General features: G+C 37.6%; 1 protein-coding gene across 1 annotated transcript in view; it reads left to right on the top strand.

The window, feature by feature from the left end:
- LOC122792903 (CUB and sushi domain-containing protein 1-like) overlaps window positions 1-24594 on the top strand; it is a 4548980-nt gene that overhangs the window by 3464937 nt on the left and 1059449 nt on the right. Inside the window, exon 44 of the mRNA XM_044060461.1 lies at window positions 6744-6932. Coding sequence (XP_043916396.1) covers window positions 6744-6932 — 189 coding nt within the window. The remainder of the gene's footprint in view (window positions 1-6743; window positions 6933-24594) is intronic.

The raw sequence follows: 24594 nt of genomic DNA on the forward strand, positions 1-24594 counted from the left end.
GTCAAAGGAGTGATATCACAGCTCTTTATCACAGCTGTATTCAAGTGATGTCACTGTTGTGATCATATTTATGTGCAGAAGTCACAGCAGTGACTGACTCATCATGGAATGATTCCTTCAGCCTCCTTTTTAACACCTTGCTTGAAAATTCCTTTGGCTGTACCACAACTAGGTGGTTTCACAGCTACCTGTCTGATCAGGTACTCAAGGTTAAGGTTGTTAACGTTTGCTCTTCCCCTACCACCATATCCTCTAGGGATCATTAAGGCTTTGCCTTTAGGACCCTTCATTTCAGCCCTTTCATAAATTTTCCTAATTATATAAATATTTCTATTATTATTCTATATGTAGATGACTTGTTATTATTTGGAGTCTCCCTGTTTTAAACATCTATTAAACACGTGCTGTAGAGTGACCTTAATAACCCTGACAACTGATTAAATAATAAACAACTAAATTTAAGGAGACTTAAACAAAATGCATGTTCTTTCTCACCACTGCAAGATTGAAAACTCTTACTAGACTGGCCTACATCTGCCTTAAGGATGTATATGTCTCACTCTTCAAATATCTTGATCTTGCCCTTGTTTCCAGACTCTCTCATAGTTCAGACTCACATTTCAAAAGCCAGGGTTATCAGTACACTCGACGGATGGCAAAACATTTACATACTCCTTATGGCTTGTAGTCACAAATAGAATGCAGACTCCATCAAGAATCTCTTTACGGAGTTAAAACCCTTTCAAACAGAATGTGCAGATTTATTCTTCCCTCAATGCCATTGTGATGTCCCTACACTAGCCCAGTAATCAAGGAGCCTCGATCCTCACCCCTGGCAGCAGTGGGGAATGTACACACTGGGATGATGACAAGTTCACACACAGTAAAGTGCAATTTCCCTTAAGAGCACACAGAGATCATAGTCAGTCTGGGGCTGGTTTCTCCCTCTTTCTCCCGATCCCAAAGAAGACTCCCCAAAGGCACAGCTATAGGGTTGAGATCTCAGCTGAGTGGCCAAACCAAGATCTCCAGTACCCTCTCTGTCCAACCAGTGCTTCATGTCCCTACCCAAGTAGCTGACACACACACATACACTCTTTGAGATTTGATTTATATACAAACACACACACACACACACACACACACACACACACACACACACACACACACACACACACACACACACACACACACACACACACACACACACACACACACTCCTGGAAAAGGCTGGCACTAATTTACTAGCTATGCCCTCTTTTTCCCAGACTATAAGGTAGTTCCAACTGCCATCAGCCACACTTTATCAGCTACTTTAATACCCTTAAAGGGTGTCCAGTCCTACTGTGTAATGTTACTGTTAATCCAAATGGTAGTTTGACCATGGGCTAGTCTATTAGCAGTGGCCAGTACAGTGTTACCAAACAGATATGCAAGTACCCTAAGAGCTTAAATATATCTAAACAGACCAGCCACAATTGAAAGGTTTAAATATATTTTAATAATAAATAATAAAAGAGCAAGACAATGCTCAGTAAGTAGTCAGTTACATCAGAGTTCAAAATCACCGGAAATATTTAAAACAGCATTGCAGGACAGCCTCAAATAAATAAAGAAAACATCTAAGCTATGCTTCACTTTATTCCTAACTCTATCTAAGATAAATTACTGTAAATTACAGCAAGGCAAGTACAGAGGTGGTAAGTATATGTTCTTGTTAGGTCAAAGACAAAATACAAAATGCCCTCTTTCTCTTTCAGGGAGTTTTTAAATTAAGATATCAAACATTGCTGCTGGGATACTTGCAGGATGACATCATTTTTGTCATCTAACTATCTCAGGTGAAATTCCCCATTGATAGAAAATACCAGCATTTTAGCATCTCCTTGTGAAAAATACATATCTCTCAGATCATTGCTTACTGTTGGAAGACATAAAACAATAAAACACTTACAAAACAATGCAGAAGGCACCCTAGTGCTAGACATCCTGTCTCTTTGCTGCATTGAAACTAACTTTTATAGCACAATCTTAAAGCAATTTAATTTCAACTATTTTCTTGAAATTTTGCAAGTTAATCCTCTATGTTCTAGTTCCCACTATTAAAACATATACATTTACACATGTACAATAGGTTATATACATTTCTGTTCTAATCCAGTAGGGTGTGCTGTGGTCACACATCTAGGCTCAGTACTGTACAAACCCTACATAATGGTGATACAAGTAGTTTAGAAGCAACAGTTCTAGGCAGGTTAAATCCTGAATGATTTGCGAGAAGACCACAAATTTCATGAGAAACAGACCAAAAATATAAAGCAAAAATCTGTACCGTTGAGAGTCATGTATCCCAGATTGCATTACGCTGTCCAAGGTGTGTTTAATTTAAAATGCTTAGCCCAAACCTTTTCTGTATACTTAGCAAAACCCCTGTCTTCTATCAGCTATCTTACATAACTGCATAATCGGCTAAATGGCAGACTTTTCTTCTTGTCATGCTGAGTGTTAGCAAATAAAACAGGCTGCATCTTATCCATGTTTGTGATCTGAAGCTTATCTTTTTACTGCATCAGTGGGTGCTATATGGGCATCTTATGTACTTTTTCTGTAATAATTTGGGAATTATCATTCCTTTTGTGTGTTGTTCTGTGTATCTAACAGACTCCTCTGTGATGAACTGTGTCTAGCCTTTCAAGGCATAAAAGATCTGACTCCCCTTAACCTCATATTCTTTCACAAAACAAATTGTTCCTCACATACCTTGTTACAAAACATAAACTCCCAAAACATGGTGGGACAGAATCAAATCCGAATGTATTTCCCACCCCTGGAACAGACTTCTACCACAAGTGAAGCAGATTAGCACACTTGCCACCTTCAAGGTAAGCCTAGATAATTTGATGGCCAGCCTCAAATTCTCCCTTGGTCTGTCTAGTTTTGCTCTCCATGTGACTGGAAGGACTTTCTGAATATAATTTATTACCTAAGCTTATAATAGTCTATAGACTGATTGCCTAGCAATTTACTATATGCCTATAAATAATTTATATTGTCATTTTTCTTTCAAATGATGACCACATCAAAACACTTTTTTCTTCCTTTATTTTGCAAGTATCAGTTGCACTGTATGTAAAAAGATATGACATATGGCTATACTATATGCCCTTTCCAGTAAAGTTTATATAAGGACCAGCTCTACTACAACTGTATAGGGCATACAGGTGATGTAACATGGTCTCTTCTTCAGGTTCATAACCTCCCAACTTGCTGCTATATGTTGTGTGTTTGTGTGTATGTGTGTGTGTGTGTGTGTGTGTGTGTGTCTTTGTGTATGTATTTATATATATATATATATATATATATATATCTATATATATCTATATCTATCTATATATATATATATATATATATATATTCACAGGCACACACGCATACACACATGGTTCTACTATTTAAAAGTTGTCACACTACAATGTCAATAGAAGAGATTCAACCATAAAAGATTGACATATGCAGAATGTTGATTGCTACACTAGATTGACAATCCCAAGGTGAGGGAATATTCTCTTTCCTTGGGGATTGTGCAGTCATGGCATTAGCATATATAATTAGAAGGATATGAGAGGTGCAGCTCACACATTTGGGGTATAGGGGGGCTTGCTCCCCTGCAAAATGTAATGTTATTTTGTTTTTTGTTGGTTGCAGTTTTACTCGCACATGTGCATTGAGTATCAGCATTTCCATTCTCGACCTTTTAGGTCAACATTCCTGCTGTCAACATTGTGGTGTGTCGATGGAAAATAACAATCCCACATATGTATAACATATATACATATATATGGAGTATTGTCTGCTATGCTGTACATATATTCAGTATACAAGCTCCAGTGCTATGTACCTACAGATCAGCTATCACTCCTTAACATTACTTGCCTCAAAACAGAAATTGCTTGAAACCAACAGCCCAAGTTTTACAGATCCTTGTAACCTGTGCCTATACAATAACCAAGCAAATATACCACCTTTACCCCCAGCTCCCACATACTTTATTATTCTCACCCCAAAGTCACTGTACCTGCGAGAAAGAGTAATCACTAAACGGAAAACAAATAAAAACTGTATCATTCATTCTCTGGGATACCAGAAGCTTGGAGTCTTTAGATACCAGTCCACTCCAAGCTGTAACTAATTGCACCTATGTGGCGAGCAAACCAGAGTGCAAATGCTACTTCAAGCATGTATGCCAGAGCAACTGTGATATATGTCATTTCATAACTAGCAGTGGCCTATAACACACATCCTTGACTGCTGTAATAATTAGCAGTAAGGACTGCAGTTCTGAGACAAGTACACTGTGTCTTGTCATCTATTTTAGTTACTCCTGCTCCATCTTTCCATCTGTGCATGCTAATATTTAGTGCTTCTATAGACTATGCCTGTTACTAATAGAATGCAATCAGTGCTGGCAGTTAGGTGGGCAATTCTGTTCCTCAACTGTATGTTGCTCAGAGTTAAAGCCATGTTACCCATAGTATTGTGCCTAATATTTTGCATGCATGACATTCTTTGGCTCTAGTAATCTCTCAACCTTTGAGGTTCATATCTTGGTACTACTGCAAATACAGTGGTGTGCATGCAGTTTTGGAAGTTGAAAACTGATCAAATAATGTTTTGAAATATTTACAAATTATTCCAAGGCACACCTTAAAATACACATAACAATGTATCAACGTAATTATTTATCCCAAAGTGTTCACCTATGATTTTTTTGAAAACCTGGTGTCATGAGACAAGACTTATGTTTTGCTAGTAACTAAATTGAAGAAAGAGCTTGCATTAAAAATAATGATTGGCACTTATAGTTGATTAACTTTACCTAACGTTTTTCACATATTATATAATAAGCATATCTTTTTGTATTTTTTTTTTCGGGGAAGCGGGTTTGAATTTAAAAACCTGTTGATTTCATATCAGTAAAACTTAAATGCAGTAAAATGTCAGTTAGAATCACTTTTATTGAAAAGCATTACAAACACCTGTTCTGCTCCAGCCACAGTAATGCAGAACACATTCAAAGGATAGCATAGCTTAAAAAGCTTTATTTCATGTGATCCATCAGGAGTAAATTGCTCAGATAGAAACAAGAGACAGTATGGCTGCTGGTGGCATAATGTCACACTGGTTGCCTCCATGTATACGTACTTAAAGCCCTGATAGTTAACATCAGCAATGTATGATTTCAAGAAACCTTATTAAGGAGATTCTGATTCAGAAACAAAGAAATTAGCTTGCAGTCTCATCAGGCTAAATTGAATGTCTGGTTACAGATTCTCAGGTATGATATTATAAATAATTTATTTGCAAGTCATTTACAATAGATAAAAATAAAATGCGCATATCTGTATTATACTCTGGAGTCAGTAAATGCATACTTTCATTTTATTAGAGGCCTTGCTTACTCTTTATCTTAAACTTCTTGTCAGCATTTACTGGAAATTATTCTACAATGCTGTAACTGTGAAATAAATGTATCTGTGATCTAATTTCTAATAAAGCAAAATTCATGCAAGTCTATTTGTAAACCAAATTTATATAATGTCATGAAACTATATTATAAAAACTTTCAAAAATATAAGTATGCATTTAATCCGTATTGTGTGGGAATATTAGAATGACGTGCTTAGCAAAATTTCTTTCCTCACAGTTATTTTAAAAGGTGAATTCCAACAAAAAATAAGAGAATCACATCTTTATATCTGATTTTGCTTTTGTGTTTGCTGCATGTGTAGTAACTGTTTCTAAAATGTTATTTCTCTTTACCTAGTTTTTTTTTTTAATGGAGGGCATGGTTTGTGATGAACACAAGTGTCTGAATTAGAAAAAAAAAATGAATGCTGTGTTTTGAAAGTAGAGCTCCTACATGAATTTTCCAAAAAAAAGGAAAACAGTCATATGTTCAGGGTTTTGTGCAAAAAACAAGTGATTGATTTTTTTTTTATATGTTAAACTTCAATGTGCTTATGTTTTGAAACAAGAGGCTATGAGGGCACAACCCCTACACTGGCTGTACAGAGAGAAATTGCCTTCTGTGTAGGTGAATAATTTCAGGTAGACATCCATTTTCAGTCTTCTGACTGGAGTTTTGCACATTTGCAGAAGAATATTTGTTATTTCTTTAGCGATCCATTTTTAATCCATCCCTGTTTTACACAGCTTAAACCCACTAGCCAGATCTTTACTATGACAATACATTTGTTATGAAAGCAAGACACGGTCTTTGTATCTTATTATTATTTTTTTGATAACTTTATATCTTTACATATACATCCATGGCATTAAATATTGTGGATGACCTCCTGAGTTGCTTTGCTTGCTGTTCTGTCTTTCACATTAAGATATGACATTTAGAAGTAACCATGCTCATGAGCTTGATTTTCATAGACTTATCGTTAATAATTAATACCGATGCAAACAGCAGTAATACATTCTCAAAGGGATGATTTGTGTTTGTATAATGTACCTTTACACCTTTATATTCTTTGTAAGGCATTAGCAAGTATAACTTTTTGTGAAACATGGCTGTGCTTAGGATTTTTTTATAAATGCTTGTTTGACAAGTTTGCGAGATATTTTATCAGCTTTACTAGGTCATAAACTGGTGCAGAAGTTACGTTGAAATCTCTTCATTGATTTCTTTACGGTTTGTGGTCACACATAAAATGTCCAATTATGTTTTCTTGCAGTGGTAAATTGTTCAGATCCAGGGTTTGTAGAAAATGCTATTCGTCATGGTCAGCAGAATTACCCTGAAAGTTTTAGATATGGAATAACTGTGATGTATCACTGCAAAAGAGGTTTCTACCTTCTTGGATCATCTGTACTGACTTGCCAAGCCAACGGATTATGGGATCGATCTCTTCCGAAGTGCATACGTGAGTAGCACTTGAAGAAGATTTTTTTGTTTCATGTTTTTGCCTTTGCATGTGATTTAGCTAATCATATGAAAAAAAGTAATTCTCTGACATATCTCAGGACAGAAAAAGAATATCTGATACAGTTTGGAACCTGTATTTATGATGATTTAATACAAAATTGTCAGTACTTGTTAGCACATAAAATAGCAGAGACTAATAAGCATTGCTAGTTTTAGGAGACTGAAGTCAATTTATTTTTCATATGACTTTGAAGTACATTCATTCATTTCCTCCTTACAGGCACTCAAAGATCTATGTTCCAGACTCTTACCATTCCTTGCTTCTGGTTTATTGGCCTTATATATAATTGGCTTGAAATGTGTCACACAGACCTGCACATGTGGCCTACAATTTTAAACAGTGTATTTTTGTTTCCATAATCACAGTCTGATTCTGATTCTTTATTTTAGCTGCATGTGATATAATAAAGAAACAAATCTAAGAATGTGATTCTGGAAAGCTTAAAATTATTAAAATTCCTTGAGTATACTGATTATGCTCCAGAAATCAAGGAAAAAAATAACCTTGTTACAGCAAGGTTCATATGTATGAACTTTATCATTAGGAAGGCTCACACTGCCACATACAGGGCAGCATCCACCACATGCAGCGCAGTATCACAGAATTGCATCAGGAACATATAGGCAACTCTAAAAGTTGTAGGTAGATCAAAGTGTCAGACAGCTTTTAAAACTGTTTGCTATTTAGAGATGCATTTTGTTTTTTTGGTACTATTTGGGTGGCATCATAAAGTGTGTGATAGATTTTATAGCTGTGAGGCACTTCCTGCTCCCATACTTTTTTTTATAACTTGCAATACATTGCTGCATCAGTGGGTCTACATGTATTGCAAATAATTTTAATTGGATTGCTGATTACAGCCATTTTTTTAATGCACTCTTGAAATATATTCAAGACATTCACCTTGAGCAGATATTCTGATTCCATTTTCCAAACGCATTCAGTAACATGAAAATAATGAATGTACAAGATCATCATGTGTGGCAGGTTCTGCAATTTGAATCTTGGCTGGGTTGCCTCCTCTGCGGGAGTTTGTGTTTGTGTGGGTTTCCTCTGATTGGTCTGGTTTTCTCCCATATTCCAAAGACATGCAATAGGTGGATTGGACACTCTAAACTGGCCATAGGTGTGAGACCGCATGCAAGTGTGTGATGTGGAAAAACTACTGAGGGAGGCCTAGCCACCCATTGGTGTAAACCTTGGCTCTAAGTGATTGTCATTGTTGAAGTGACACCCAGACGCCATGTGCAAAAAAATTAGAAAAGAAGTTGTGAATGGATGTGGCTGCTCCACTCTGGGTCCTTTGGAGCATACTTAGACTTTAGCCTCTTAAAAAAATATTTTGGGTTGTTTGTAACATTTCCCTGAATCACATTCTAAATAGAAAACTTTCTCATTATGGAAAATTGTAGGTTATGATTTTTATTTCTCTTGCTTTACAATCAATGAGTTTCTACAAGGGATGAATAAACACTATTTTGCCATATCTGTATCACCCCAGCTGGATCTCTAGACGCATTAAGTCAAAGACAATGGATCAACAATTTGTTTGCAACCATATACTGAAATATTTTTGGTGAATACACAGTAATGTCTTCCATTCTAATGACCTGACAATCAGCACCTCACAAAATAGTGATTTGTTCAGTTTACCAAGGGCATCTGCACTATTTGAATACCACTGTTTCACTTTTGTTATACCTTTTCATGGCAGAACATTTGCCCTTAGAGGATTTGTTTAATGATTCCCATCATTTTATTGACCTGTGACTCATTGCAGCTTTGACTGAATGCAATGGTGAGCATACAGTTACATCTGTATAGAAATTCCACCATAGTTTGCAACCCTCTACTCCCCTTGACTTAAATATACTTAATTCGAATCATGCAACTTAGGGAAACTGGACACTCTTACACTTGTTGCTTCAATGAATTAAAGGCACAATGAAATGCGGCTGAGTATCTTATAAGATTTTCCAGTTTAATATAATTTACTTGCTTTTCCTGTTCTTTCCCAGTGTCAGACATTCATACAAATTAGGCATCTAACTGTTTTCCCTCTCGGTCCCACTTCTCTTCTACTAACAACAAAATGCCCTTATCAGGTTTCCTCTTTTGAGGATAGAAGCACTCCCCCATACACACATGGGCGCACACACACGGGCACACACACACAAACACACACACACACACACACACACACACACACACACACACACACACGCACACGCACACGCACACGCGCACACGCACACACGCACACATGCACCCACACACCCACACACTGTTTTGCTAAAAGATTTGCAGAATCTTTTGTAGTTTGCATAAACCACACAGGAACAGAATGGATCCAGGAACAGAAAACAGCAACACTGTAGTAAATATCCAAATAATTTATTTGTCCACAAGAACAGAGATTAAGTGCTTTTGTATAAGTACTTCATCAGAATCACAACACTAAACACATCCAGCACTCCTAGATTCCCCACCCTTAAAACACTAACTAATGAAAATAATAAATACATTAACCCATAATATGACTGTTAAAAAAGTGATGTGAAATATGACCCAGAAAACACTAGAGCCTCACAATGCATTTAAACATTTGATGTTAATAATATAAATTAATACATTTATATAAAAACTAATTCAAATGCATAAAATTCATAAAAATGATTATCATAAAAGTAAAAAAATAACATATATACATATTAAAACAGGTTGATAGCCTTAGAAATAGATGTGGAATCATGCCACATATGATTTCAATTTTAAAATGCTAGCTATAGAGGTACTTTCATTCAATCCCGGGGGGGGGTGGTAAATAGCATTGAGCCTCAGTTGCCACCTCAGCTCCTTGGTTTTTAACAGATCTTTCCAGAGTCCACCCCAGAGATCCCTTTGTAAATGTTCTAAAACAAAGAAGTTGAAGCTGTGGTCCTTGTGCTCACTAATGTGCTTGGCCTGTGCATTTTTTATATCCCCCTTCCTGATGTCCAATCCATGCTCATACATACGCCCCTTGAACTTTCTCTTAGTTTTCCCCACACAGAAACAATCACATTTTGAGTATCTGGTGACATATATAACCCCCACCAAATTACAATTACTGTGGATCCTTGAAAAAATGTTAAAATGATTCACTTTGACACAATCTCCTTCAAAGACCATTTTGCATTGGGCACAATTGCCACATGTATAAGTTCCCCATTTTTTGTTTGTAAACTCCAATCCATGGTCAAAAGTGCCCTGCTCCAAATGATTCTTCAAGGTTTTCCCTCTCCTAAATATGATTGTGGGCTTTTGGTTAGCCACCATGCTCATTTCCTTAAAATAGGAAAAAAATGTGCCAATGTTTGTAAATGTTGTTGTTTGTCTTTCGGCTTTTCCCGGTAAGGGGTCACTACAGTGGAACTCCGGTCCGCTAATGATTGGCAGTAGATTTTTATGAAAAGCCGAGGTGCCAGCTCGACGCTCAACCTTCAACGAAGGCACGCCCATTTACGCACGTCTTTTAGAATGCTACCCAACTGCGGGGAGGACAGGCAGACTCCACAAAGAAGGCACTCCCAAGCCCAGCCGAGAATCGAACGGGAGAACCTCTTGCTGTGAGGTAACAATGCTACCGCCATACCACCATGGCATAATGTGCCAATGTTTGTAATAATGCTTCTAATGTGGGCAGCCTCATTGCAATATTGTGTAATAAAAGCTCCTTGTAAATCCAACCTACTATTTGTGCCACCTCTCCTGAAAGAATTGCTCCCTGATACTTCATGGGAACAAATAAGGGGAATAATCTCTCCCATTTGCCTTTTGACTGTTATATCCCTGCACACCTGCGTGACCATCTCAGTAGGGTACCCTCTGCTAGAAAACATGTGTCCCATTTTCTCACATTCCTTGTTAAAGGTTTCCCAACTTGAAACCATATGGGCTAGACGGATGTATTTCCCCTTGATGATACCAAATTTTTGATGGGGGGGGGGGTGGTTACTTTCATTACTTTCAAAATGTAACATACTGTTGCTGTAGGTTGGTTTCCGATATATGGTGCTAACCCATCTCTTGTTCTGTATATCCTTGGACATGGTAACATCTAAATAATTCATCCTAAGGGGTTGTATTGATAAGTGAAGCTCAAAAAAAGGGGTAGATGCATTTATAAACTTAATAAACCCCTCAATTTCACTCAGTTCACTATCCCACACAATAAAAATGTCATCCAGAAATCGGAGATACAAATTCCAAGGTGTTCTCTCAAAATGTGGGAATAAAATGTGTCTCTCCCATTGTAACAATACAATATTTGTGAAAATGGGGGCACATGAAGCCCCCATTGCTACCCCTTTTCTTTGTCTATAGTACTTACCTTCCAGATAGACAAAGTTATACTTTAATACCAATTCCATGCACAGAACAAGAACATTAACAGTGTTATTATCCAGGCTAGTACACTCGCACAAGAAGTCATGAAACCATTCTAATCCCACATCATGTGGGATGGTATTGAACAGTTCAACCACATCAATTGTAACAAAAACACAATGTTCATTAAATTCAACATTTTTCATTTTCATGAGAAAATCCCAGGAATCTCTGCAAATATGGTCAAAGGGCCCTAAACTGTCCTTTAAAATAGTATCCATATATTTGCCCAGGGGGTGGGTTTTAGATTTTTTCGCATTAACAGTGGGCCTCATTGGTGGATCAGTGGTACACTTGTGTATCTTTGGTATACCAAAGATACATGGTACCACTGGGTACTTGACCTGGAAATAATCAAAAATATCAGGTGTAATTTCCCCTTCATCCAACATATCTTGGAGATAAAAATCAGTACGTTTGTATACCAAGTTAATAATGTTGATGGAAGTCTCTTCATACATATCACTATTGTTGACATGACAGGTCATTTCTGGTACATATTCCACCTTACTCATGATAACCGCCCCACTCCCTTTGTCGGGTTTCATAACCCTCAATTGTTTGTTTCCAGAAAGTTGTCTCAATAAACTAGACTCGACAGCATTCAAATCCCCCCTTGTATCACTGCAGAAGCCCTTCCCCACAAGGCCCCTGAACACAAACTCCACCAGTTTCTAGAAAATAATCAAAGGAAGGGGCAAAGGAGGGTTAAATCTACTGCTTCTCTTAATAATAACCCCAACATCAATCCCCTCTTCCTGAAACAAAATCTTGAAGTTGAGTTTCCTGAGGAATAATTTCAAATCAATTAAAAGGCTATCAATCCTGACCTTAGCTGAGGGTACAAAAGGGTCCCCCCTGCTCAACAATTCCACATGTTAAGTATTGCAAAACTCATCACTATAATTGTACACAATAAATTCACCTGTTCTATTGCTGACTGTCTTTACAGTACTAATTTCTGGACTTTTTTAATTTTCCTCCAAGTCCAGGCCTCCTTCCTCCAACACTAGTTTATTTTCTGAGTTGCAATCCAATAAACTGCTGGCCGATTTATCAAATAAATCTGAAAAGGATGAGTTATTGGAAGACGGAGTCCCAAAAGTCTCAAAATCATTCAAACCACTTCTCACCAAGTCCGTGCAAACACACTCAATATTCTTTGTTCCCACTGAACCCAGTTTCGGTTGCACGGCTGCCTCGTATATCGGGGGTTCCCTTACTGATATCCCCAACCTTGGCGATATGCTCCCTGATAGTAATTCCTCTGGTTCCTTTGGTTCCATATCCATTCAGACCTGCGTTGTTCGCCATGTTGGTTCCCCCTAAAGGGGCCTTGGTTTCTTCCTGTGCCTGATTTACAGGTCTCCTGGAATCCTCCCCTTGAAAAACATCATTGGCGGCTTCATTGTGAGTGAACATTGGTGGTTTGGAGTACACCTTCCCTTCCACATAAAAAATGTGGTCTCATTCAAATTTGTTAGCCTTAGTGTTTCTTATTTTATTTATTTCGCCATCTACTTGGTTGAATAGGCCACATAGTCATTTTTGTGGTGGCAAAACAAGAGGTCATTATGAATAGCTTGATCTAACTTTTCTGATTCGAGGGTAAGACCCTCGATTTCCTTTTGGTTGTGCTTAATGATGCACTCAAGCAATTCACAGCCATGTCGATCGAATAACTGGAGAAGTTCATTGTGAAATGGGGAACCAGATTTCACCCCATTTGGAAACTTCCAGGACCTTAGCCCTTTAGGAATTCTTCTTACTTTTATGCTTTCATGTAAATATGCATTTTCAAGTTGCAACTTCTTACAGTTTAAAATGCTTCTCTCAAAAGAAGACAAGGCTTTTTTAAATGTTAATGGTTGTTCATTGTCTCCAGGGCCCTCAAATGAAACAGAGCCATTAAGACATAACTTAAAGTAATTTGCGGCCACTGCAACATGGCCAGGACTATTATCAAGGGGTCCACCTGGAATATTTGGCCTCTGCCCAGCAGGTAGTAAACAGAAAGGAGTTTGCAAAAACTAATTTTCTGTAGAGGCCACATGGTGGCACTGTTGCTGGATGCTGATAACCTTTGCATTTAGTTCATGCACCAATTGAGTTAATAAACCAACACTGAGGTTTAACTTCTCCATGTCACTATGCCCAGCCGCAGGTCCAGGCATTCTGTTCCCGAAAACAAAATTGTAGAACCATGCACAAAAGCACGTAGAAGGCACAAACCACATAGGAACAGAATGGATCTAGGAAAAGAAAACATCAACACTGTAGTAAATATCCAAAGAATGTATTTGTCCACAAGAACAGAGATTAAGCGCTTTCGTGTAAGTGCTTCATCAGAATCACAACACTAAACCCATCCAGCACTCTTATCGAAACTGGGCTCAATGGGAAAAGAGAATACTGAGTGTGTTTGCACGGACTTGGTGAGAGGTGGTTTGAATGATTTTGAGACTTTTGGGACTCCGTCTTCCAGTAAGTCATCTTTTTCAGATTTATTTGATAAATTGGCCAACAGTTTATTGAATTGCAGCTCGGAAAATGAACTAGTGTTGGGAGAAGGAGGCCTGGACTTGGAGGGAAATGAAAAAAGTCCTGAAATTAGTACTGTAAAGACTGTCAGCAATAGAACAGGTGGCTTTATTGTGTACAATTATAGTGATGAGTTTTGCAATACTGAACATGCAGAATTGTTGAGCAGGGGAGACCTTTTTGTACCCTCAGCTAAGGTTAGGATTGATAGCCTTTTAATTGATTTGAAAGTATTCCTCAGGAAACTCAACTTCAAGATTTTGTTTCAGGAAGAGGGGGTTGATTTGGGGGTTATTATTAAGAGAAGCAGTACATTTAACACCCCTTTGCCCCTTCCTTTGATTATTTTCGAGAAACTAGTGGATTTTGAGTTCAGGGGCCTTGTAGGGAAGGGCTTCTGCAGTGGTACATGGGGGAATTTGAATGCTGTCGAGTCTAGTTTATTGAGACAACTTTCTGGAAACAAACAATTGAGGGTTATGAAACCCGACAAAGGGGGTGGGGAGGTTATCATGAGTAAGGTGGAATATGTATCAAAAATGATTGTCATGTCAACAATAGTGATATGTATGAAGAGACTTCCATCAACATTATTAACTTGGTATACAAACACACTGATTTTTATCTCCAAGATATGTTGGATGAGGGGGAAATTGCACCTGATATTTTTGATTATTTCCAGGTCAAGTACCCAGTGGTACCATGTATCTTTGGTATACCAAAGATACACAAGAGTACCACTGATCCACCAATGAGGCCCATTGTTAATGCGAGAAAATCTAAAACCCACCCCCTGGGCAAATATGTGGATACTATTTTAAAGGACTGTTTAGGGTCCTTTGACCGTATTTGCATTGATTCCTGAGATTTTCTCAAGAAAATGAAAAATGTTGAATTTAATGAACATTGTGTTTTTGTTACAATTGATGTGGTTGAACTGTTCAACACCATCCCACATGATGTGGGCTTAGAATGGTTTTATGACTTTGTGTACTAGCCTGGATAATAACATTGTTAATGTTCTTGTTCTGTGCATGGAATTGGTATTAAAGTATAACTTTGTCTATCTGGAAGGTCAGTACTATAGACAAAGAAAAGTGGTAGCAATGAGGGCTTCATGTGTCCCCATTTTCATAAATATTGCATTGTTACAATGGGAGAGAAACATTTTATTCCCACATTTTGAGAGAAGACCTTGGAATTTGCTGCTCCGATTTTTGGATAACATTTTTATTGTGTGGGATAGTGAAGTGAGTGAAATTGAGGGGTTTATTAAGTTTACAAATGCATCTACCCCTTTTTTGAGCTTCATTTATCAATACAACCCCTTTAGTATGAATTATTTATATGTTACCATGTCCAAGGATATACAGAACAAGAGATTGGTTATCACCATATATCGGAAACCAACCTAAAGCAACAGTATATTACATTTTGAAAGTAACCCCCCCCCCATCAAAAATTTGGTATCATCAATGCATCCATCTAGCCTGTATTGTTTCAAGTTGGGAAATCTTTAACAAGGAATGTGAGAAAATGGGACACATGTTTTCTAGCAGATGGTACCCTACTGAGATGGTCACGCAAGTGTGTAGGGATATAGCAGTCAAAAGGCAAATGGGAGAGATTATTCCCCTTATTTGTTCCCATGAAGTTTCAGGGAGAAATTCTTTCAGGAGAGGTGGTACAAATAGTAGGTTGGATTTACAAGTAGCTTTTATTACACAATATTGCAATGAGGCTGCCCACATTAGAAGCATTATTTAAAAATATTGGCACATTGTTTCCCTTTTTAAGGAAATGAGCATGGTGGCTGCCCAAAAGCCCAAGATCATATTTAGGAGAGGGAAAAGCTTGAAGAATCATTTGGAGCAGAACACTTTTGACAATGGATTGGAGTTTACAAATAAAAAATGGGGAACTTATATGTGTGGCAATTGTGCCCAACGCAAAATGCTCTTTGAAGGAGACTGTGTCACAGTGGATCATTTTAACATTTTTTCAAGGATTCACAGAAATTGTAACTCACTGGGGGTTATATATGTTTCCAGATTGCCAAAATGTGAATGTTTCTATGTGGAGAAAACTAAGAGAAAGTTCAAGGAGCGTATGTATGAGCATGGATTGAACATCAGGAAGGGGGATATAAAAAATGCATTGGCCAAGCACATTAGTGAGCTCAAGGACCACATCTTCAGCTTCTTTGTTTTGGAAAGTTTACAAAGGGATCTCTGTGGGGGACCCTGGGAAGATCTGATAGAAACCAAGTAGCTGAGGTGGCAACTGAGGCTCAACGCTACCCCCCCCCCCCCCAGGTTTGAATGAAAGTTCCTCTATAGCTAGCATTTTAAAGTTGAAATCATATGTGGTAAGTGGTATGATTCCACATATATTTCTGTTTTAATATGTATATATGTTATTTGCTTACTTTTATGAAAATCATTTTTATGGATTTCATGCATTTGACTTAGTTTTGATATAAATGTATTAATTTATATTATTAACATCAAATGTTTAAATGCATTGTGAGGGTTTAGTGTTTTCTGGGTCATATTTCACATCACTTTTTTAACAGTCATAGTATGGGTTAATGTATTTATTATTTTCATTGGTTAGGGTTTTAAGGGTGGGGTATTTAATAGTGCTGGATGTGTTTAATGATGTGATTCTGATGAAGTACTTATACAAAAGCACTTAATCTCTGTTCTTGTGGAAAAACAAATTCTGTGGATATTTACTACAGTGTTGCTGTTTTCTGTTCCTGCACCCATTTTGTTCCTGTGTGGCTTGTGCCTTCTACTTGCTTTTGTGTTTGAATCTATTGTAGTTTGTTTGAGTGATACGTCCATAGAAGGAATCATCTGTCTCTTGGGAAAATTGTATGCACAGAGTTTCATTTGCAGGTTGTGAATCTCATTCATTAGGTCTACCATCTTATTGCTGTTTCTTAGTCATGTCTTCCTTAGGCACGGTAGCATTCATATTGCTGAGCTTGTTTTAACATGTATCACCTAAGACCTTATCTTCTCTACTTAAGACGAATCATCTGCTGCTTAGGATAAGAAAAGAGATATGTTTACAGGTGAGACAGCACCATAGCTCTCAGTAGTCCCCGATTTTGCAGAAACCTCCCTACTTCTCCTCGCACTTTTTTTCTCGCTTTCTTAATTTTTTTTTGATATTCAGGTACATTACCATTAATTACAGTGGACTGTGAATAAAATTTTTTTTTCCAAAACTGGATTTTTTTCCCACTTATATTGGTTTAAGTTCACCCCCTTCCATTCCAGCAATTAAAAGGTGACAGTTTTCTGAAGTATTTCTTTAAAGAATCATTTTGCTTCCATGCAGAAGATCTTTCCTGAAAAACAGACTTTCCCTTTGGTAGGAAGGTAAGGTAAAGTGTCTTCCTGAAAAGACTTTAAAAAAGAAATATTGAAACATTAATCTTATCACTTGCTAAGAAGCAGAAGCGGTACATAAGTTACGCCTAGTGAACTTCCCAAGGCAATGACGAAATATCTGTGACTACCATGTGTTATGTATTCTAAACACTAAATAAGTTTAAACAGAGATGTCTTCATTTAAAAGCATTTTGTCATATCACCATCACACCTTTAATCACTTCACCAAGAGAAGTATGGTGCAGGCTGATAGCATTAACTTCCTACCTGTCAGAAATTAAGTCTGTATGACAGCAGCTAACATGGACAGTAAAAAAAAGTACAGGAGAATGTCTAGAATCTCCATGCAGGAATTAAAACTGGGTATAGTGAACATCGCACTGCGTCTCTGAGGTATTGTTCATTACTGAGGATATGGCAAGGTCCTTTTATTTAATGTACTTTGGTTTATGTTACTAACTATTCAGCTCGCTTCTCATAAACACAAGCGCAAAACGGACTGGTAATAGCGATACAATTCTAGTCTAAAGTAAATCTGTCACTTTCACTCCGAAATGAAAGCTCTAAAATCTTAAAATTCAGAGACTGCTTACAGTTCATTAGCAAAGAAAACACAGACATAATATTACATACAATAAACTTTTCTTGACAATGTAGAAATTGTGAAATTAGAATATTGTGTACTCGAGAGGTTCCATCCCATTTCTTTCACTGAGTCCTTCTCCATCAATGATGTTTCACTGAGTTTCAGATATTCCTTGAATTCTTTGTTGTCTGACTGAATAGGACAGAATCCATTGAACTACACAATGTTAATCTCTGTCCATGTTTATGTGACCTCAGAATGTATGTATGTATATATATATATATATATATATATATATATATATATATATATATAAACACACACACACACACACACACACACACACACACACACACACACACACACACACACACACACACATATATATATGTGTGTGTGTGTGTGTGTGTGTGTATGTGTGTGTGTATCTGTACAGAAAGATAGATAGATAGATAGATAGATAGATAGATAGATAGATAGATAGATAGATAGATAGATAGAGAGATAGATAGAGAGATGGATAGAAAGATAGATATGGATCTAGGACTTTTGATCGAAAGATCAAAAGTCCAAATCCAAAACCACAGAACACACTTTAACGAAAGCGCAATGTAAAATCTACTTGAATGCAGGGGGGCAAGCCCCCCTGCATACCACCCCACTTTAATATTTTTACTCCGAGGTGGCACTATCCCCTGCATACCACCCCACTTTAATATTTTTACTCCAAGGTGGCACTACAGTGAAATGGGAATTTTCCCTTACCGCACAGTAGTACTACCGGAACAATAAGCATACTTACACAAAAGTGCTGCTTCGGTGAATAGCACTTTCGTGCAAGTATGCTCACCAATTTGGGATTCGGTGAAAGATGCAGTCGAGCATCTGTACGGATGACGAAAAAGGACTGTAGTGTTCATAATGTTGTTTGCACAGTGTAGTGGATTGCTGATTTTCATTTACTTTCTAATGTAAGTTGTTATTTGGTGTGTTAAAGTGTCAGCATCCTGGTGCAAATCATGAGTTTTCCTACATTGACTTTGAGTAGACTCCTTGTAAATGTTGCCTAATTCTGATTAGTATTCATAAAACATTTTTTATTTTAGGTTTGTCAATAGTAAATTAGCTGGATCTCTACAGAATGTCATTATGGATCCAAATCAAGATTAAACTATTTTTATTAGGACAAGCACAACATAACAAAGGAACGTCGTTTAGATATGTAACTGCTTACATTTGTTTTCATATTCTGGCCCTGATTATAATGAAGGAAATCAGATTTTGACTAGTAAACCTTGCTGTTAAGGAGCTGGGTGGGAGGGTAAGGAAAGAGTGCCTGATGTCTGTCACATCTGTCTAACAAAAAAAAATGAAATATCTGTCACTGGAGAATCCTGTACTAGACACTAGAAAACTAGGTATATAGTGCTTGAGCCTTTGTAAAGACAGCACTGCGTAATGTGGAATTGCTGGACAGTAGCAAAAGCAACCATTTGGGTCAAAGTTTGTATGCATTCTATGCTACTGCATGAAATAAGCCTACAAAGTAGGAACAACAATTAAAATAGAGTCTTTGACTGCTATTAATGGCAACTTTGTCATGCATGATTGTTATCCTCTCTCTGGTCAAGAAATAGTTGGTGACATGCTAAGCTCCCTGGGAAAATGTTATATTCTTTATAGTCAGGGTTGCAGTGCTGCTTCTTGGGTCTTCCTATCATGCAGAAGCCTTTGACCAGCCTAATTTTATTTATTTTATTTATTTGTATTTTACATTTGTTGACCGAGCTAGTCTAACTGCATATATGTCCATTTTCAGTAGAGGCCCGGGGAGAAAAGCTCCAAACTAACCACAGTTATAACAAGGTTAAAGATTGCAGTAAAATAGCTAACAAAATAGTAAGTAACTAGGTAGTAGATTACAATAAAATAGTAATTAGCAGTTATATCAAATACATTGTATTGCACATAAAATGACAAAAAAACAGAAAATAGGACATGACTCTTCAGAGGAGTAAAATACTTAAATGTTACAGTAGTTTTACTGTTCACTTTTCATTTATGCTAAACAATATTGTCTAGATTAGAGTAGAAACTGGGAAGTGGTAGAAACAGAGGTGAAATTCTAGTCAGGGTTACTACAAGGGCACAGCCAGTATGTTCTAAGGAATAATTTGAGTTTTTGTTTGAAGAGGGATAGGGAAGGAAGTTATGTAAGTTCACTAGATAGAAGGTTCCAGTTTTTGCCAACTATGTTTGAAAAGAGAGAGTCACCTGCCATGTTGTTGGACTTGTTTAAGCTAACTAATAGTTTATTAGAAGAGCGTAAGGTATTGAGATTTTTATAGGGGATTATAAGGTTGGAGAGTATTGGAGTTTTGTTTGGATCATTGAGGACCTTATGGGCTATGGTAAGTTGGTTAAATTGAAGCTGATTCTGTAGTTCAAGCCAACCAAGTTGTTTTAGATTGTGACAGTGAAGGGTTCTGAAGGGGTTACCAGTGACAAATAGGGGAATGTTATTATAGGAGCTAGCTAGTTTGAGCATGCTGCTTTTAGTTAGGTTAGTGTAAATTGGTGAGGCATAGAACAGTTTAGAGATTAGAAGTGACTGGGCAATAGTGGTTCTAATTGTAGAGGTAAGGAAGGGTCTAATTCTATATAGGGAGCCCATTCTTCCGTTAACTTTTAAGGAACTTCTGTTAAGGAAGAAGCATTAGGAGAATAATCAATCAGTGAAAGAAGCTTTTAAAAAAGGTAAGTAATGTTGTAGGTAAGGGGAGAGATTGGGCTCAGTGGGAGTATGGTTAGTATGAGGGTAGGTGGGTGCTAAGTGTAGAGGATTAGAGGATAAAATGTGGGATAATAAGTAACACTATTAGGACAGGAAGATCTTAAATTATACTATGTGTAGAGAAGGGGGATAGAAGCTGGCACAAGGCTGAACATGGAAGTAAGAAAGTATAAATGAGTTCTATAGCTGACTAAAAAGCTGAGGTAGTAAAAGAAGAGTAAGAGTGAGTTAAGATAGTAGCAAGGCTAGGAAAAATCAAGGAAAATTTTTCATGTTATGGTAAGAAATAGTGGGATAGATAGAGGGAGGTAGAACCGGGTAAGGGTGCCACCTAGTGGACAAAACCAATATTGCAGTAGAAGATAGTCTGTTCCAGGGTTAAAAGGTGAGACTAGAATTAGAAAGAGCTTTAAAAAGGTCCGAGAAAGGTGTACAGGCTAGTGGGTAAGCTGCTGACTGTCCTGTCTTAGAAGCATTCTTTCAACTACCTACCAAATATACACCTCTTTAGTTAACTGTTAGGTTAAAGAAAACCACATACATTCTTGCTTCTTTAAACTTTTGGGAACAAGGGTGGGAGACACTAAGATACTTGCTTCTTTAAACTTTTGGGAACAAGGGTGGGAGACCCTGAGATGCTTACTTCTTTAAACCTTTGGGACCAAGGGTGGGAGACCCTGAGATGTAACAGCAGGTTGCAATGGATCCCTATTTGTCAGGCGTGAGGAGTCACTTTCCTGAACAGGATATAGACACAGAGGGCTGGGTACTTGTTGGTAAAGATGGAGGGAAACAAACAGGATCAGGAGAAAAGGGAGAAAAGGAGTAACTTTAGTATAAAAAGCAGTATATGCAAAGCAGATAGTAGAGCATTAATAAACTACACAGTAACAAGGTACACAATAAAGTATTCATCAAATACAAGTCATCACTGATACGCAGGAGCAATATAGCTCACACATAACCATAAGGGCTTAGTTAAGTAATATACAGTGGACAGTAGATAGTGATTTTAATTTACACAGGCCTTTAGACACACGGAGCCAGTAGTCCAAACAGTAGACAGTTAATAAACCAGTTAAAGTCATACAATGTTTTGAATATGGTAACCAGTATTCAGCAGGAACTAAGTCTCTCTAATACAAGTGAAGGCAAAACGGTGGTCTAAACCTTCTCTTGGCTTCAGTCACTAGTTCAGCTCTAGTCATATATGATTAAGGCAGTAACCCAACTGATAGCGGCTTTGCAGAGATTAACATTTCGCCAAGATTATACATACATAAGAAATAGCTATTGTTTTAGGCAGTCGTTTTGCAATAAACCAACATTAAACTAATGACAACAAACTATGTATGTGCATATGAGGATTAGACCTATATCAGGGTGTATGAATACACTTCGTTAAACACAGTTCACAACAGGGTACAAACAACAGTAGGACATCTTAGAGAATCCAGCACCATGTTATACAGATTTATGGCATGGAAAATGGTAAAAAAAGAAACAACCTATCTAGAGTAGGAGCCTTGCTTAGCTGTGTATAAGAGATCCCAGACAGAGGTGTATAACGGGTGAGGAAACAAGCTATTAAATCTAAAATATACAATTGAGAGCATCAGGGCTTCTGTTCACACACTAAAGTATGAGACAAAGGAAGGTTATATTCCCGCCCGGGAAGTTAAAAAATTAATGAAATACTGACACCAATATCTTACAGATATAAAGATAATAGTGTCTCCTGATAGCTTTAGATAATGTTACATTTGGGCCTCTAGGACAGTGTAGACAATTAAAAACAGCATCAAGGAGTAAACCAAGTAGCGACTCTACATGGGAACTAAATGGAGACTAAAGAATAAGTTAGCATTATAACCCCATGGGGATATGAGAAAAGGAAAACACTTAGAGTTTTAAAAGCTTTATAGTGCCTCAAAGGAGCTGTTATAACAATTGCTAAGTTGTAGGGGCACTTAGTTGAGATATTCAGAGTACTTTACAGAGCTCAGCTTCTGAGAAAAGTACCTGCATGGGAGACTAAGTTCAGCAATCATACTCCGTGGTAGAGTTGAGAAGTATACATCAGTAGCGTCTCCACGGATGTAATTATAATCCCAGAAGCCAAACTGCGCAAATACAACCCTACACAGGAGTGTCTAAAAAACGCTTTATCAAAGGATCTAATTATTGCAATATTCTCCGAACAGGAGCAGTAAAAACTACTGCGTGGGAAGCAATGTAGTATTGAAGATGCGCCTTCACATGGGTGTTTAAAATCACTTCAAATTAAAAAGAGCCGATCCACTAAATCACATCAAGTGCATAATCAGCCGATCCACCATAATATACATTACATTTATTGTATGATGGTATAGGGACAAACCTTTATAGAATATCTCAGACCAAGGGAGGCTACAGTGAAAAATAGAGCTAGAGGTAAATGTAGCATCTCCACATGGGTGGTGTGAAAAACCGACAAAATCTCCAGGCAACACTACTAGGGGAATGAAGTTAAAATTAAAAGTAGCGTCGCCACGAGGGAGGAGAAAACCCTTGATAATCTTCTAAGTGACACTCTCGTCAGTAGCTAGGATAACCATTAAGATTAAAGAGCATTACCTGATTTGCAGCCATGCAAGTAAATAAGCATAGGTGAGAGCTTAGGTGGACTGGATTAGATAGTTATAATGAGTTTAAGCACATTATCAAACCAATCTGAATAAAAAATGCAATATGTACTTACGGTAGCTCAAAGGCGCTGGGGACCATGGACGCTCAGCAGCTGGATCACTAAAAATAGTAAAGGAAGTGGTGCAGGAAACTATGGGTTTTTAAGGGGCAAGAGAGGATGTGAGGTGAGGAGAGAAGAGTGGAATCCTAGAAGCAGGTATTCTTGGGAGGGCCTATAGTTGCCACAAAGGAGAGAAAGGAGTATCCAGATAGGAAGAGTGGAGATACTGAATGTGTAAAAAGAAGCAGTACAGGTAAGAGGAAGGGGGTAATGGAAAGTTACAGACAGACTAGAGGGAATGGGCTGAAATAGCAAGTGAGCACAGGTTGTAGTCAGAGACAAGAGAAGGAAGAAGCAATAGGAGAATAATCAACCAGTGAAAGAAGCTTTTAAAAAAGGTAAGTAACGTTGTAGGTAAGGGGAGAGATTGGGCTCAGTGGGAGAATAGTTAGTATGAGGGTAGGTGGATGCTAAGTGTAGAGGATTAGAGGATAAAATGTGGGATAATAAGTAACACTATTAGGACAGGAAGATCTTAAATTATACTATGTGTAGAGAAGGGGGATAGAAGCTGGCACAATGCTGAAGATGGAAGTAAGAAAGTATAAATGAGTTTTATAGCTAGCTAAAAAGCTGAGGTAGTAGAAGAAGATTAAGAGTGAGTTAAGATAGTAGCAAGGCTAGGAAAAATCAGGGAAAATTTGTCATGTTATGGTACGAAATAGTGGGATAGATAATCTGGCATGGCTTAGTGTAAATCACTTTGTGTATGGTGTGCATGGTCCTGGGTTCGAGCCTTGCAGAGGCTGTTTATTTAGTTGGGAGGGTGGCGTAATGGTTAAGGTATTTTCCTTACAAACACAAGGTGCAGGGTTTGAGTCTCACAAGGGATAATTGACTAGGCTTAAAATGGCTCGCAAGGGCAGTTAGCTTAATACTCATCTATCAACCTAAGTATATTAATGAAGGTAGAACCATGTAAGCGTGCCCCCTAGTGGACAAAACCAATATTGCAGTAAAAGATATTAAGGGAGAGGTCTGTTCCAGGGTTAAAAGGTGAGACTAGAATTAGAAAGAGCTTTAAAAAGGTCCGAGAAAGGTGTACAGGCTATTGGGTA

The sequence above is a fragment of the Protopterus annectens genome, chromosome 2.part0 (assembly GCF_019279795.1).
Source record: "Protopterus annectens isolate FY-2018-M chromosome 2.part0, PAN1.0, whole genome shotgun sequence".
Classification (NCBI taxonomy): Eukaryota; Metazoa; Chordata; order Ceratodontiformes; family Protopteridae; genus Protopterus; species Protopterus annectens.